A 14,080-nucleotide genomic window follows, 5' to 3' on the forward strand; every position below is an offset into this window, starting at 1 on the left:
AGTGTTTGAACCTGACAGTTGTCTAATCGGGGAGTTTCAAAGAAGCTCAAACAGAGCCCGGCACCGGTACCAAAATGTATTTCAAAAATTTTCGATACTTTTCTAAATAAAAGGGACCACCACATTGGCTTCATTTTAACAAAAAATCTTAGGGTACATTAAACATATGTTTATTATTGTAATGTTGTCCTTAAATAAAATAGTGAACATACAAGACAACTTGTCTTTTAGTAGTAAGTAAACAAACAAAGGCTTCTAATTAGTGTGCTGACATATGCAGTAACATATTGTGTCATTTACCTACCTATTATTTTGTCAACATTATTAAGGACAAGTGGTAGAAAATTATAAATCTACTTGTTCATTTACTGTTAATATTTTAACACTTCTGTTAAAATGTAATAATCACTTATTCTTCTGTTGTTTGATACTTTACATTAGTTTTGGATGAGACCACAAATTTGGGTATCAATCCGATACCAAGTAGTTAAGGGATCATACATTGGTCATAATTAAAGTCCACATGTGTCCAGGGACATATTTCCTGAGTTTATAAACATAATATAAATTAAAAAAATGTTGTGATGCTAAAAAATATTGATGTAATCATAGTAGTATTGACTAGATACACTCCTATACTTGGTATCATTACAGTGGATGTCACACATGGCATTTGTGTACATTGTGACGCCGGTGAGCTATTGTATCCTCCTGCGGTGTGTAGTGAAGCCCGTTAAAAAACAAGGGGTACTTTTTAGAGGCGGTGTAGTACCGAATATGATTCATTAGTAGCGCTGTACTATACTAGTATCGGTATACCGTACAAGCCTAGTACATACCAACGACTGCTTTGTCCAAATCCTGTGGCTGCTTTCTGTTCGGGTCGTTGAGCTGATGGAGAACGGCCTCCAGGGCTCCGGGGTCAGGACCATTCAGGATGAAATGCTCCAGGAACCTATGGAAAATAACCCCAAAGTTTTTCACCTAAGGAATTCACTTCTTTTCAAAAAGCATTGAATCACCAACAAGAGTTGCATACTATGTTACCATGGCAAACATAGCTGAATAGGAAGTATATAGTAACGAACGTGTCCGCATTATCCAAAGTGCTGTAACACAAAAGATAATCCTACTGACCTGGCAGCTGCCAAAGTCTCTGCAACACACATGTCATCGTTCTGGGTGACTCGGGTGGCCTGCTCAACCTTCTCCAGCATGTCCGACTTCCCCGCGTAAAAGGCCACCACGGGGGCGAGCTTGGCTATCCCGTCAATCTGACAGTCCGTCTGGCAGCCTGCAGACAAGACAACACCCGGTGTTAGGTATTTCCACTCGCTGCGTCACCGCTGGAAGTGACGACTTCTGTCACCCGTCTCCTCTTTGCCAGAGTCCACGTTCTTCAGGAAGCTTTTCAGACTTCCGTGTCTCCACGGCCCGTCGATGGGAAGCTGAGGTCTTGGCCCTGAGGGCAGAAACGTGTCAGATTTCATCAAAAAACGGACCCGGTCGAAAATGTACATTCTTACCGCCTTTCTGTCTGTAAGGGTCATTGACGGGTGTGTCGTACTCGGAGCCCGGGCCGAAGAATTTGAACGTGCGCTGCGTCAGGTCGTGGACGTCTAGACCTGGCCGACAATTGAAACAAAAACTGTTCTATTAAAGGTGCATCAAAAATAATGACAAAATGTGAAGGTCTACCTCCGCATTCAGACAAGGACTCCAGCAGGACGTAGGCTTGGTCTCCATAGCAACTCTGTTGGCCCGTCTGCCTCGTGTAGAAGGGATTTGCAGACACGGAGCGGAACTCCGCATTCGGATCCTCAGCCAGGATGGCTTTCAGCTTCTGAAGGTCATAGACCCAGTGGAGGGGCTGCGCTGTAAATCATCCACATTATTAAGCATGACTTACTGTATTAATGCTGATCATGTATATTTATTATAGCCATACACTTCTGGTAAACAGTGCAGGTGCACAAGTGGAATCAGACAACAGACACATTTCATTATTTGGTATGGTATACAATATGAGTGGTGTTAACTCATACAAACATTGCATCAAGTCTTATAGCGCAGTAGTCCCCAACCACCGGGTACCAATCGGTCCACGGACCGGTACCGGGCCGCGGCCACACAAAAAGTAAAAAAAAATTTAAAAAAATTGTTTTTATTTTTTTTTAATTAAATCAACATAAAAAACACAATATATACATTATATATCAATATAAATCAATACAGTCTGCAGGGATACAGTCCGTAAGCACAAATGATTGTATTTCTTTATGACAAAAAAAAATAAAAATAAAAATAAAAAAATTTTTTTTTACTACCACTCCTCTCATAAAACATGTTTTCAGTTATTTCCCCTTTTTTTTGTCTTAAAAGGTGTCATACTATGCATTTTTTCTAAATGTAAAATACTTCCTTGTGGTCTGCACAACATGTAATGGTGGTTCTTTGCTCAAAATGTTGCATAGATGATGTTTTACACACCATCTTCGAGATAGTGATGTGCGATACCACTTATTTTCTTTCCGATCCCATACTGAGTAAAATTTAGGCTGGTATCGGCGGTAAATATTCCTAATGTGTTTGCTAACATTTCAAAAGGTGTTTGTAAATAATAACACATCCATCTAAAAAAAACAACAGTAAAAATTTAAGAAAAAAGGACAAAAAAATCAGAATGTAATAAGAAAAAGCAGATTTTTTAAAAACTAATAATTAATAATAATATATTGAGTCACCTTTTTTTTTTTAAATACAAAAGTTTGGACACACCTACTCATTCAATGTGTTTTTCTTTATTTTCATGACTATTTACATTGTAGATTGTCACATCAAAACTATGAATGAACACATGTGGGGTAATGTACTTAACAAAAAAAAGGTGAAATAACTGAAATGATATTCTAGTTTCTTCAAAATAGCCACCCTTTGCTCTGATTACTGCTTTGCACACTCTTGGCATTCTCTCCATGAGCTTCATTTGGAAGAAACTAGAATATAAAACATGTTTTCAGTTATTTCCCCTTTTTTTTGTCTTAAAAGGTGTCATACTATGCATTTTTTCTAAATGTAAAATACTTCCTTGTGGTCTGCACAACATGTAATGGTGGTTCTTTGCTCAAAATGTTGCATAGATGATGTTTTACACACCATCTTCGAGATAGTGATGTGCGATACCACTTATTTTCTTTCCGATCCCATACTGAGTAAAATTTAGGCTGGTATCGGCGGTAAATATTCCTAATGTGTTTGCTAACATTTCAAAAGGTGTTTGTAAATAATAACACATCCATCTAAAAAAAACAACAGTAAAAATTTAAGAAAAAAGGACAAAAAAATCAGAATGTAATAAGAAAAAGCAGATTTTTTAAAAACTAATAATTAATAATAATATATTGAGTCACCTTTTTTTTTTTAAATACAAAAGTTTGGACACACCTACTCATTCAATGTGTTTTTCTTTATTTTCATGACTATTTACATTGTAGATTGTCACATCAAAACTATGAATGAACACATGTGGGGTAATGTACTTAACAAAAAAAAGGTGAAATAACTGAAATGATATTCTAGTTTCTTCAAAATAGCCACCCTTTGCTCTGATTACTGCTTTGCACACTCTTGGCATTCTCTCCATGAGCTTCATTTGGAAGAAACTAGAATATAAAACATGTTTTCAGTTATTTCCCCTTTTTTTTGTCTTAAAAGGTGTCATACTATGCATTTTTTCTAAATGTAAAATACTTCCTTGTGGTCTGCACAACATGTAATGGTGGTTCTTTGCTCAAAATGTTGCATAGATGATGTTTTACACACCATCTTCGAGATAGTGATGTGCGATACCACTTATTTTCTTTCCGATCCCATACTGAGTAAAATTTAGGCTGGTATCGGCGGTAAATATTCCTAATGTGTTTGCTAACATTTCAAAAGGTGTTTGTAAATAATAACACATCCATCTAAAAAAAACAACAGTAAAAATTTAAGAAAAAAGGACAAAAAAATCAGAATGTAATAAGAAAAAGCAGATTTTTTAAAAAACTAATAATTAATAATAATATATTGAGTCACCTTTTTTTTTTTAAATACAAAAGTTTGGACACACCTACTCATTCAATGTGTTTTTCTTTATTTTCATGACTATTTACATTGTACATTGTCACATCAAAACTATGAATGAACACATGTGGGGTAATGTACTTAACAAAAAAAAGGTGAAATAACTGAAATGATATTCTAGTTTCTTCAAAATAGCCACCCTTTGCTCTGATTACTGCTTTGCACACTCTTGGCATTCTCTCCATGAGCTTCATTTGGAAGAAACTAGAATATAAAACATGTTTTCAGTTATTTCCCCTTTTTTTTGTCTTAAAAGGTGTCATACTATGCATTTTTTCTAAATGTAAAAGACTTCCTTGTGGTCTACATAACATGTAATGGTGGTTCTTTGCTCAAAATGTTGCATAGATGATGTTTTACACATCATCTTTGAGATAGTGATGTGCGATACAGCTTATTTTCTTTCCGATCTAATACAGAGTAAAATTTATGCCGGTATCGGCAGTACCGATCCGATGCTTTGTGAAAATATCCCTAATGAGTTTGCAAAAATTTCAAAAGTTGTTTGTAAATAACAACACATCCATCTAAAGAAACAACAGTAACATTTAAGAAAAAAAGGACAAAAAAATCAGAATTTAATAAGAAAAAGCTGACATTTTAAAACTAATAATAATAATATATTTAGTCACCTTTTGTCTTCAAATACACAGTACAGGCCAAAAGTTTGGACACACCTTCTCATTCAATGTGTTTTCTTTATTTTCATGACTATTTACATTGTAGATTGTCACATCAAAACTATGAATGAACACATGTGGAGTTATGTACTTAACAAAAAAAGGTGAAATAACTAAAATCATATTCTGGTTTCTTCAAAATAGCCACACTTTGCTCTGATTACTGCTTTGCACACTCTTGGCATGCTCTCGATGGGCTTCATTTTGAAGAAACTAGAATATAAAACATGTTTTCAGTTATTTCACCTTTTTGTGTTAAGTACATAACTCCACATGAGTTCATTCATAGTTTTGATGTGACAATCTACAATGTAAATAGTCATGAAAATAAAGACAACGCATTGAATGAGGATAAAGTGTGTCCAAACTTTTGGCCTGTACTGTGGGTAGTACCACACGAGGACCTGGTATGGTATACAATATGAAAGCAAGTAGTGGTGTTAACTCATACAAACATTGCATCAAGTCTTAAAAAGGTCATACTAAGTATTTTTAAAAGACTTCCTTGTGGTCTACATAACATGTAATGGTGGTTCTTTGCTCAAAATGTTGCATAGATGATGTTTTACACACCAACTTCGAGATAGTGATGTGCGATACCACTTGTTTTCTTTCCAATCGCATACAGAGTAAAATTTAGGCTAGGGTTGTACGGTATACCCATACTAGTAAAGTACCACGATACTAAGGAATCATATTCGGTACTATACTGTCGTCGTCACGTCATGACATTGCTGATTTTACAAGCAGAGGAGCATGTTCGGCAGCGCGCACACACAGAGTACTTACAAGCAGACACAGTGTGTAGACAGAGAAGGGAGAACGAACGCATTTTGTCTTAAAAACTAAAGATAAAGGTGAAGTTATAACACTGAAACACCCACAGAAAGAGGCACTTTAAGACATGGCTAGCTAGCTAAATCACTAATCCTCGCCTCCATGGCGACAAATAAAGTGAGTTTCTTACAAGTATCATTATCACTGCAGGACGAGGAATAGCTAATCATGCTTCAATGCACATCGTCGTCACAATGTAAACAAACGCCACGGGTGGATCTACACCTGACATCCACTGTAACGATACCAAGTACAAGAGTGTATTTAGTCGATACTACTATGATTACATCAATATTTTTTTAGCATCACAAAATGTTATTTATATTATGTTTATAAATTCAGGAAATACATCCCTGGACGTAGAAAACTTAAATTATGACCGATGTATGATCCTGTAACTACTTGGTATCTGGTCGATATCTAAATTTGTGGTATCATCCAAAACTAATGTAAAGTATAGAAACAAGATAATAAGTGATTATTACATTTTAACAGAAGTGTAGATAGAACATGTTAAAACAGAAAATAAGCAGATATTGACAGTAAATGAACAAGTGGATTGATAATACATTTTTACAGCTTGTCCTTTATAATTTTGACAAAATAATAGGTAGATAAATAACACAATATGTTACTGCATATGTCAGCAGACTAATTAGGAGTCTTTGTTTGTTTACTTACTACTAAAAGACAAGTTGTCTAGTATGTTCACTATTTTATTTAAGGACTAAATTGCAGTAATAAACATACGTTTAATGTACCCTAAGATTTTATATTAAAATAATGCAAATTTTTTTGTGGTCCCCTTTATATGGAAAAGTATCGAAATACATGTTGGTACCGGTACCAAAATATTGGTATGGAAACAAGCCCATTGTGATGCCAAGTAGTACCTGCTGCATCTGCAACTGCTGATCCCACAATGGCTCCTATTGCTCTGTTGGTCAAAACAGCAGCCATCTGTGGAACAAAACATTCATTTCTTATTATCTGGAGTGCAAACAAGGTGATTGGATAATTATGTCGGTGTCACGGAATGTTGTGTTGTTTTAGCAAGGATAAGCATTTAGTTTCACTTTTCTTCAAGCAGTGGGCAGCTAGCTACAGTTTTAGCTTCATGACATTAAGACATTTCATTGTTAGCCAGTAACTTGTAAACATATTCCTCTTTAGTTACATATAACGCGGCATAATTAAACTGTTTTTCTTACCTTTAACTTTAAGTACTATTATTTCAGCCTTCTACATCCGCCATGACAGGTTACTCAACAATGACGTAATTCCACAGAAGAAGTCAACAATATAGCTCTTTAGCGCCCCCCAAAGGAAAGCAGCGGTAACGCCTCCACGGCACAAATTAGAATGGTATGAAATACAGCATGCTTTTTACTCGGATTACATGGAAATACAAAAAAACAAAAAACACTTATGTAGACCTTCTTTATATAAGTTTTAATATAAATAAAAAAATATTTAAATATATACTGTAGAGTAATTTACCATTTGTGCAGGGCACTGTATCTCCACTTTTAGGGGCCCGACACCATCAACCCGACTTTTTTAATACTTGTATTTAAATAATTTGCATTCAATTACTGAAAATTGAAAAATACTTGTGTTATTGGTGATCTGCATCAATTTAGTAACGTGTCATCAAAGAGTAAAAAAATATGCATCAAAACAAAAAAGGGTGATATTAAAAAAATGGCTAGATGTTGATAGTCCAACACACAAGCTATGGAAATGATATCAGTAGAAAAAAATTGCATTTAGTTTAGATAATAATGAGTCATATATTGGAATATAGGATCCATTATTTAAATTAGTTTTAACTATTAAATGAACCTAAAATATGACTTATTTTATCTTGGTGGAAAATATTGGACACAATGTGTCTCACATTTTCTCCTCCAAACATATTGCTGGGTATTGTGGCCAAAGAGCTACATTTTTGTTTCATCTGACATCACATGGACAAAGATAAGACCTTCTGGAGGAAAGTTCTGTGGTCAGATGAAACAAAAATGGAGCTGTTTGGCCACAATACCCAGCAATATGTTCGGAGGAGAAAAGGTGAGGCCTTTAATCCCAGGAACACCATGCCGACCGTCGAGCATGGTGGTGGTAGTATTATGCTCTGGGCCTGTTTTGCTGCCAATGGAACTTCTTCTGTTTCTTTGATATTGTCATTACTGCCACAAGTGGTGGACAAGTGTGTGAAGGTTTCCCTCTTGGGAGGGTTCTCCTGGCCGACAGATCTTCGGGAGCCCGGTAGATAGTTTGAATATAGTCTTTTATTTACATGCACGCACGCAGCGATTGCTTTCCAGCAATATATGTTTTTCGTTTCAGTCCCGTGTCTCTCCCTGGCTCCAACTCCAACTCTCCTGTCTCGCTCCGGCTGCTGCTAATAAAGGCGACAGGTGATTAGATAACAAGGCCCACCTGGGCCATCTACTCACCTGTCGCTGTCTTCGAGGCCGGTCCTTGCACCATACTTGCCAACCTTGAGACCTCCGAATTCGGGAGATTGGGGGCTGGGGGGCGTGGTTGAGATGTGGGTGGGCGGGGTTGAGGGCGAGTTAGGGCTGCAAGGGGTTCTGGGTATTTGTTCTGTTGTGTTTATGTTGTGTTACGGTGCGGATGTTCTCCCGAAATGTGTTTGTGTTTCTTGTTTGGTGTGGGTTCACAGTGTGGCGCATATTTGTAACAGTGTTAAAGTTGTTTATACGTCACCCTCAGTGTCACCTGTATGCCTGTTGATCAAGTATGTCTTGCAGTCACTTACGTGTGTCTATAGAAGCCGCATATAACATGTGACTGGGCCGGCACGCTGTTTGTATGGTGAAAAAGCGGACGCGACGACAAGTTGTAGAGGAAGCTAAAGGCAGTGCCATCATGGCAAGCCCTTAAAGGCCTACTGAAAGCCACTACTACCGACCACGCAGTCTGATAGTTTATATATCAATGATGAAATCTTAACATTGCAACACATGCCAATACGGCCGGGTTAGATTAGTAAAGTGCAATTTTAAATTTCCCACGAAATATCCTGCTGAAAACGTCTCGGTATGATGACGTTTGCGCGTGACGTCACGGATTGTAGCGGACATTTTGGGACACCATTGTGGCCAGCTATTAAGTCGTCTGTTTTCATCGCAAAATTCCACAGTATTCTGGACATCTGTGTTGGTGAATCTTTTGCAATTTGTTTAATGAACAATGAAGACAGCAAAGAAGAAAGCTGTAGGTGGGAAGCGGTGTATTAGCGGCCGGCTGCAGCAACACAAACACGTAGAGAACTGGGACAACAGAGACTCTTACCAGGAGGACTTTGAGTTGGATACGCGCTACCGTGAGTACGCAGCTGCGGCTTCCAAACATTTGATCGCTTGCCCGTACGTGCGTGCCGCTATGTGCATGTCACGTACGTAACTTTGGGGAAATATATGTGCTGTATGAACTTTGCGGAAGTGAACGGTACTTTGGGCTGTGGGATTGAGTGTGTTGTGCGGGTGTTTGATTTGTATTGGCGGGTTATATGGACGGGAGGGGGGAGGTGTTTGTTATGTGGCATATTAAATATAAGCCTGGTTGTGTTGTGGCTAATAGAGTATATATATGTCTTGTGTTTATTTACTGTTGTAGTCATTCCCAGCTGAATATCAGGTCCCACCCGCCTCTCACAGCAGCTTCCCTATCTGAATCGCTTCCACTACCCTCTAATCCTTCACTCTCACTTTCCTCATCCACAAATCCTTCATCCTCGCTCAAATTAATGGGGTAATCGTCGCTTTCTCGGTCCGAATCGCTCTCGCTGCTGGTGGCCATGATTGTAAACAATGTGCAGATGTGAGGAGCTCCACAACCTGCGACGTCACGCTACTCCCGGTACAGGCAAGGCTTTTTTTTTTTATCAGAGACCAAAAGTTGCGAACTTTATCGTCGATGTTCTCTACTAAATCCTTTCAGCAAAAATATGGCAATATCGCGAAATGATCAAGTATGACATAGAATGGACCTGCTATCCCCGTTTAAATAAGAAAATCTCATTTCAGTAAGCCTTTAAAGGCCTACTGAAATGAATTTTTTTAATTTAAACGGGGATAGCAGATCTATTCTATGTGTCATACTTGATCATTTCGCGATATTGCCATATTTTTGCTAAAAGGATTTAGTATAGAAAAACGACGATAAAGATTGCAACTTTTGGTATCTGATAAAAAAAAGGCTTGCCCCTACCGGAAGTAGCGTGACGTAGTCAGTTGAACATATACGCAAAGTTCCCTATTGTTTACAATGATGGCCGCATGAAGTGAGAGAGATTCGGACCGAGAAAGCGACAATTTCCCCATTAATTTGAGCGAGGATGAAAGATTTGTGGATGAGTAAAGTGCAAGTGAAGGACTAGTGGGGAGTTGAAGCTATTCAGATAGGGAAGATGCTGTGAGAGCCGGGGGTGACCTGATATTCAGCTGGGAATGACTACAACAGTAAATAAACACAAGACATATATATACTCTATTAGCCACAACACAACCAGGCTTATATTTAATATGCCACAAATTAATCCTGCATAAAAACACCTGCGTGTTTGTTACGCTAGCTCCTAGCTCCTCTGCTAGCTCCTAGCTCCATAGAACACGCCAATACAATTCAAACACCTGATCAACACACACAATCACTCAGCCCAAAAGACCGTTCACCTAACCCAAGGTTCATAAAGCTTATATATTTTAAAAAAGTTACGTACATACGCAAAAAAAAGTTGCGCACATACGGTCAAGCGATCAAATGTTTAGAAGCCAAAGCTGCATACTCACAGTAGCACGTCTGCGTCTTTGTCATCCAAATCAAAGTAATCCTGGTAAGAGTCTGTGTTGTCCCAGTTCTCTACAGGCGTCTGTGTTTCGAAGTCAAAAGTCCTCCTGGTTAGAGTCTCTGTTATCCGAGTTCTTCCATCTTGACTGCATCTTTCGGGAATGTAAACAAAGAAGCGCCGGCTGTGTACTGTTGTTGCTGACTACGTTCGAAAAATACGTCCATTTCGCACCGACAACTTTCTTCTTTGCTTGCTCAGCTTCCTTCTCCATAATGCAATGAACATGATTGCAACAGATTCACGAACACAGATGTCCAGAATACTGTGGAATTATGAAATGAAAACAGAGCTTTTTCGTATTGGCTTCAATGTGGAAGGCATACCCGTGTTCCCCGGGCTACGTCACGCGCATACGTCATCCTCAGAGGCGTTTCGAACCGGAAGTTTAGCGGCAAATTTAAAATGTCACTTTATAAGTTAACCCGGCCGTATTGGCATGTGTTATAATGTTAAGATTTCATCATTGATATATAAATTATCAGACTGCGTGGTCAGTAGTAGTGGCTTTCAGTAGGCCTTTAATATTGTTGTCCAGGTGAAAATCGGGAGAATGGTTGCCCCGGGAGATTTTCGGGAGGGGCACTGTAATTCGGGAGTCCCTCTGAAAAATCGGGAGGGTTGGTAAGTATGCCTTGCACACCCCCGTTTTAAGGCAGGCACGCAGGCCACGCCCCCCCCCTCCACAAAGTGTATTACAACTGAGCCCGTACGGACCACAGATGAGAGACAGATATTTTTTTTGTGGTTAGGGAACACGGACCTACAACGTCGCAACAGTATGGGGAAATAAAACGAGGACGGCAGCAGGCGAAGGAGGCCCGGGAAGGCATCTCCCGATGGGGACGATGTCAGGGGGCGCTGCCAAGAATGTTGATCCGAGTGTGTTCACAGACATGGGTGCAAATCATCACAATCCACACAGTTTAGCGTCGCCTACCAGGAGCGCGGCATGCAGAGTACAGGGTCGGTGAAATTTCAAATGAAAGTCCCCCCCCTGGTTATGACACATTGAAGTGGATTAAATATCGCCTCCTTTCGGCTACTGAGATCCGCCCTTGGGTTCTTGCCAGCGACTCAGTTTCCAAGCATGTCGCTAGCAAGTAAGACCTGTGCACCTTCTTTTGCACGTTTCGACCCGGCAAAATGACACTTGCACAAATGTGATGGTCTTTAAAGGTGTTGGGGGCCCGGTGTGACGATGGCTGCCCTATTAAAGCAGCGTATGAAGTGTCAGGTCTTGGTGAAGCTCAGCGTGCGGACGTGGGCGAGCAGCTGCTGTGCGAATGACAAGGCGTGACGTAGCCACGTAACGGCGCTTTGACCGCAAAATGTTCGCGGTTACGGTGAATACCGTCCGATTGTCGGCTACCGGCGACGACACGCATTGTCGGTATCCCGTTACACGCTCGCACCCGGATAGGACGCATCATCCAAGTCCTCATACTGCATGCTTGCACATCTACTGGGTCAGATGCCTCCATTTATTTATAGTTTTTCTTCTTCCCTTTCAATTGGTACAGGAATATCACAGGTGATCGTCTTGAGCGTACACTGCAAAGGGCATGTGCAGAAAAAAGAAAAAAAAAGGAGGCACACAGTCCCTTTTTGGGTCCAAATGAGGTTGTAACGGAGGCATCAGCAGGTTGGTGTCCCAAGGTGACCTGGTGCAATCTTCTAGTGTCTTGTTGGCAGCAAATAAGACACCCGGCGCATGCGGGCATCCATTATTTTTAGCTTCCAGATTCACTTTATATGGGGGAACCGTACCGCGTCTCCGGACTCGAATATGCACTTTCAGGAGAAGTCGGGTTTGAACGCGGGAAATGCCCGAGTCCAAATAAAAACGCTAACCGAGTTGTATGACTCTGAAGTGTACGCCTGCAAAATTAGATGGAAAAAAATTAACAATAAATGAATGAAATAAGTTTATTTCGGTCATATAATCCAGTGTTTTTCAACCACTGTGGCAGCCGTGAGATACAGTCTGGTGTGCCGTGGGAGATGACCTAATTTCCCCTATTTGAGTTAAAAATATTTTTTGCAAACCAGTAATTATAGTCTGCAAATGATGTGTTGTTGTCTAGAGCTCGGCAGAGTAACCGTGTAATACTCTTCCATATCAGTAGGTGGCAGCCGGTAGCGAATTGCTTTGTAGATGTCGGAAACAGCGGGAGGCAGGGTGCAGGTAAAAAGGTGTCTAGTGCTTAAACCAAAAAATAAACAAAAGGTGAGGGCCCCTAAGAAAAGGCATTGAAGCTTAGGGAAGTCTATGTAGAACGAAACTAAAACTGAACGGGCTACAAAGTAAACAAAAACAGAATGCTGGACGACCGCAAAGACTTACAGTGTGTGGAGCAAAGACGGCGTCCACAAAGTACATCCCAACATGACATGACAATCAACAATGTCCCCACAAAGAAGGATAAAAACTCTTGTAGATGGCCTGAGGACGATATATATTGTGATGTTATGAGCTAGGTCAGTGTTTTTCAACCACTGTGCAGCGGCACTAGAGATACAGTTTGGTGTGCCGTGGGGGATTATCTAATTTCACCTATTTGGGTTAAAAATATTTTATGGGTTAAAAATATTTTTGGGGTAAAAAATAATTTTTGCAAACCAGTAATTATAGTCTGCAAATGATGTGTTGTTGTCTAGAGCTCGGCAGAGTAACCGTGTAATACTCTTCCATACCAGTAGGTGGCAGCCGGTAGCGAATTGCTTTGTAGATGTCGGAAACAGCGGGAGGCAGGGTGCAGGTAAAAAGGTGCCTAGTGCTTAAACCAAAAATAAACAAAAGGTGAGGGCCCCTAAGAAAAGGCTTTGAAGCTTCGGGAAGGCTATGCAGAACGAGACTAAAACTGAACTGGCTACAAAGTCAACAAAAACAGAATGCTGGACGACAGCAAAGACTTAATTACTTAAAATGGGGCGGTATAGCTCGGTCGGTAGAGTGGCTGTGCCAGCAACTTGAGGGTTCCAGGTTCGATCCCCGCTTCCGCCATCCAAGCCACTGCCGTTGTGCCCTCGGGCAAGACACTTTACCCACCTTCTCCCAGTGCCACCCCACACTGATTTAAATGTTCAGTTTATTATTTCTTCGGTCAGTGGTCAACAAAATAAACAAACAGTTGTACATTCATAAATTGAAAAAGGGTTTAGGCTGAAGTTGAACACTTATTGTTAGAATAATTGTTTCTAAATTATCACAAAAACTTTGTGTTACATTGAGGGTCTGGTGAGAAGACAAAAGCTGTCTTTGAAACCTACCAAGAGTAAGGCTCGTAAAACTCCACTGTGTAGGGGGGCCGGGGGGGAGCAAGATGAAGGTGTTTCTGTGTTCTCTCATGGAGGATAATCAACAGAACTATATTGTTCTAACCCAAGGACTTCAAAGCGGACAGATGACACGATCTGCCCAATTTCCAGACAAACTCTTTTTAAACTATTCTATGGAACTGTTTTTGAAATATTTTACGACCTCTTCTTTTGAACTATTCTGTAACCAAAGGCAACGCTGTTTATGACCCACTTCCCTCTGGAAGTGGAGGCGGTG

General features: G+C 39.8%; 2 protein-coding genes across 3 annotated transcripts in view; one reads left to right on the forward strand and one right to left on the reverse strand.

The window, feature by feature from the left end:
* casq1a (calsequestrin 1a) overlaps positions 1–14,080 on the forward strand; it is a 112,208-nt gene that overhangs the window by 91,835 nt on the left and 6,293 nt on the right.
* The window catches only part of LOC133665111 (crystallin J1A-like), a 71,838-nt gene that overhangs the window by 2,509 nt on the left and 55,249 nt on the right, over positions 1–14,080 (reverse strand). The window contains exons 1-7 of one of the 2 annotated variants that reach the window (XM_062070320.1): positions 6,854–6,964; positions 6,536–6,602; positions 1,699–1,875; positions 1,527–1,625; positions 1,370–1,462; positions 1,138–1,294; positions 840–955 (exon numbers count right to left, since the gene is read on the reverse strand). In XM_062070320.1, coding sequence (XP_061926304.1) covers positions 840–955; positions 1,138–1,294; positions 1,370–1,462; positions 1,527–1,625; positions 1,699–1,875; positions 6,536–6,602 — 709 coding nt within the window. In that variant the 5' untranslated portion in view covers positions 6,854–6,964. Of the gene's footprint in view, positions 1–839; positions 956–1,137; positions 1,295–1,369; positions 1,463–1,526; positions 1,626–1,698; positions 1,876–6,535; positions 6,603–6,853; positions 6,965–14,080 lie in introns of those variants that run through there. The other variant, XM_062070321.1, reaches the window with a different exon arrangement.

Source organism: Entelurus aequoreus, linkage group LG14, assembly GCF_033978785.1.
Source record: "Entelurus aequoreus isolate RoL-2023_Sb linkage group LG14, RoL_Eaeq_v1.1, whole genome shotgun sequence".
NCBI lineage: Eukaryota > Metazoa > Chordata > Actinopteri > Syngnathiformes > Syngnathidae > Entelurus > Entelurus aequoreus.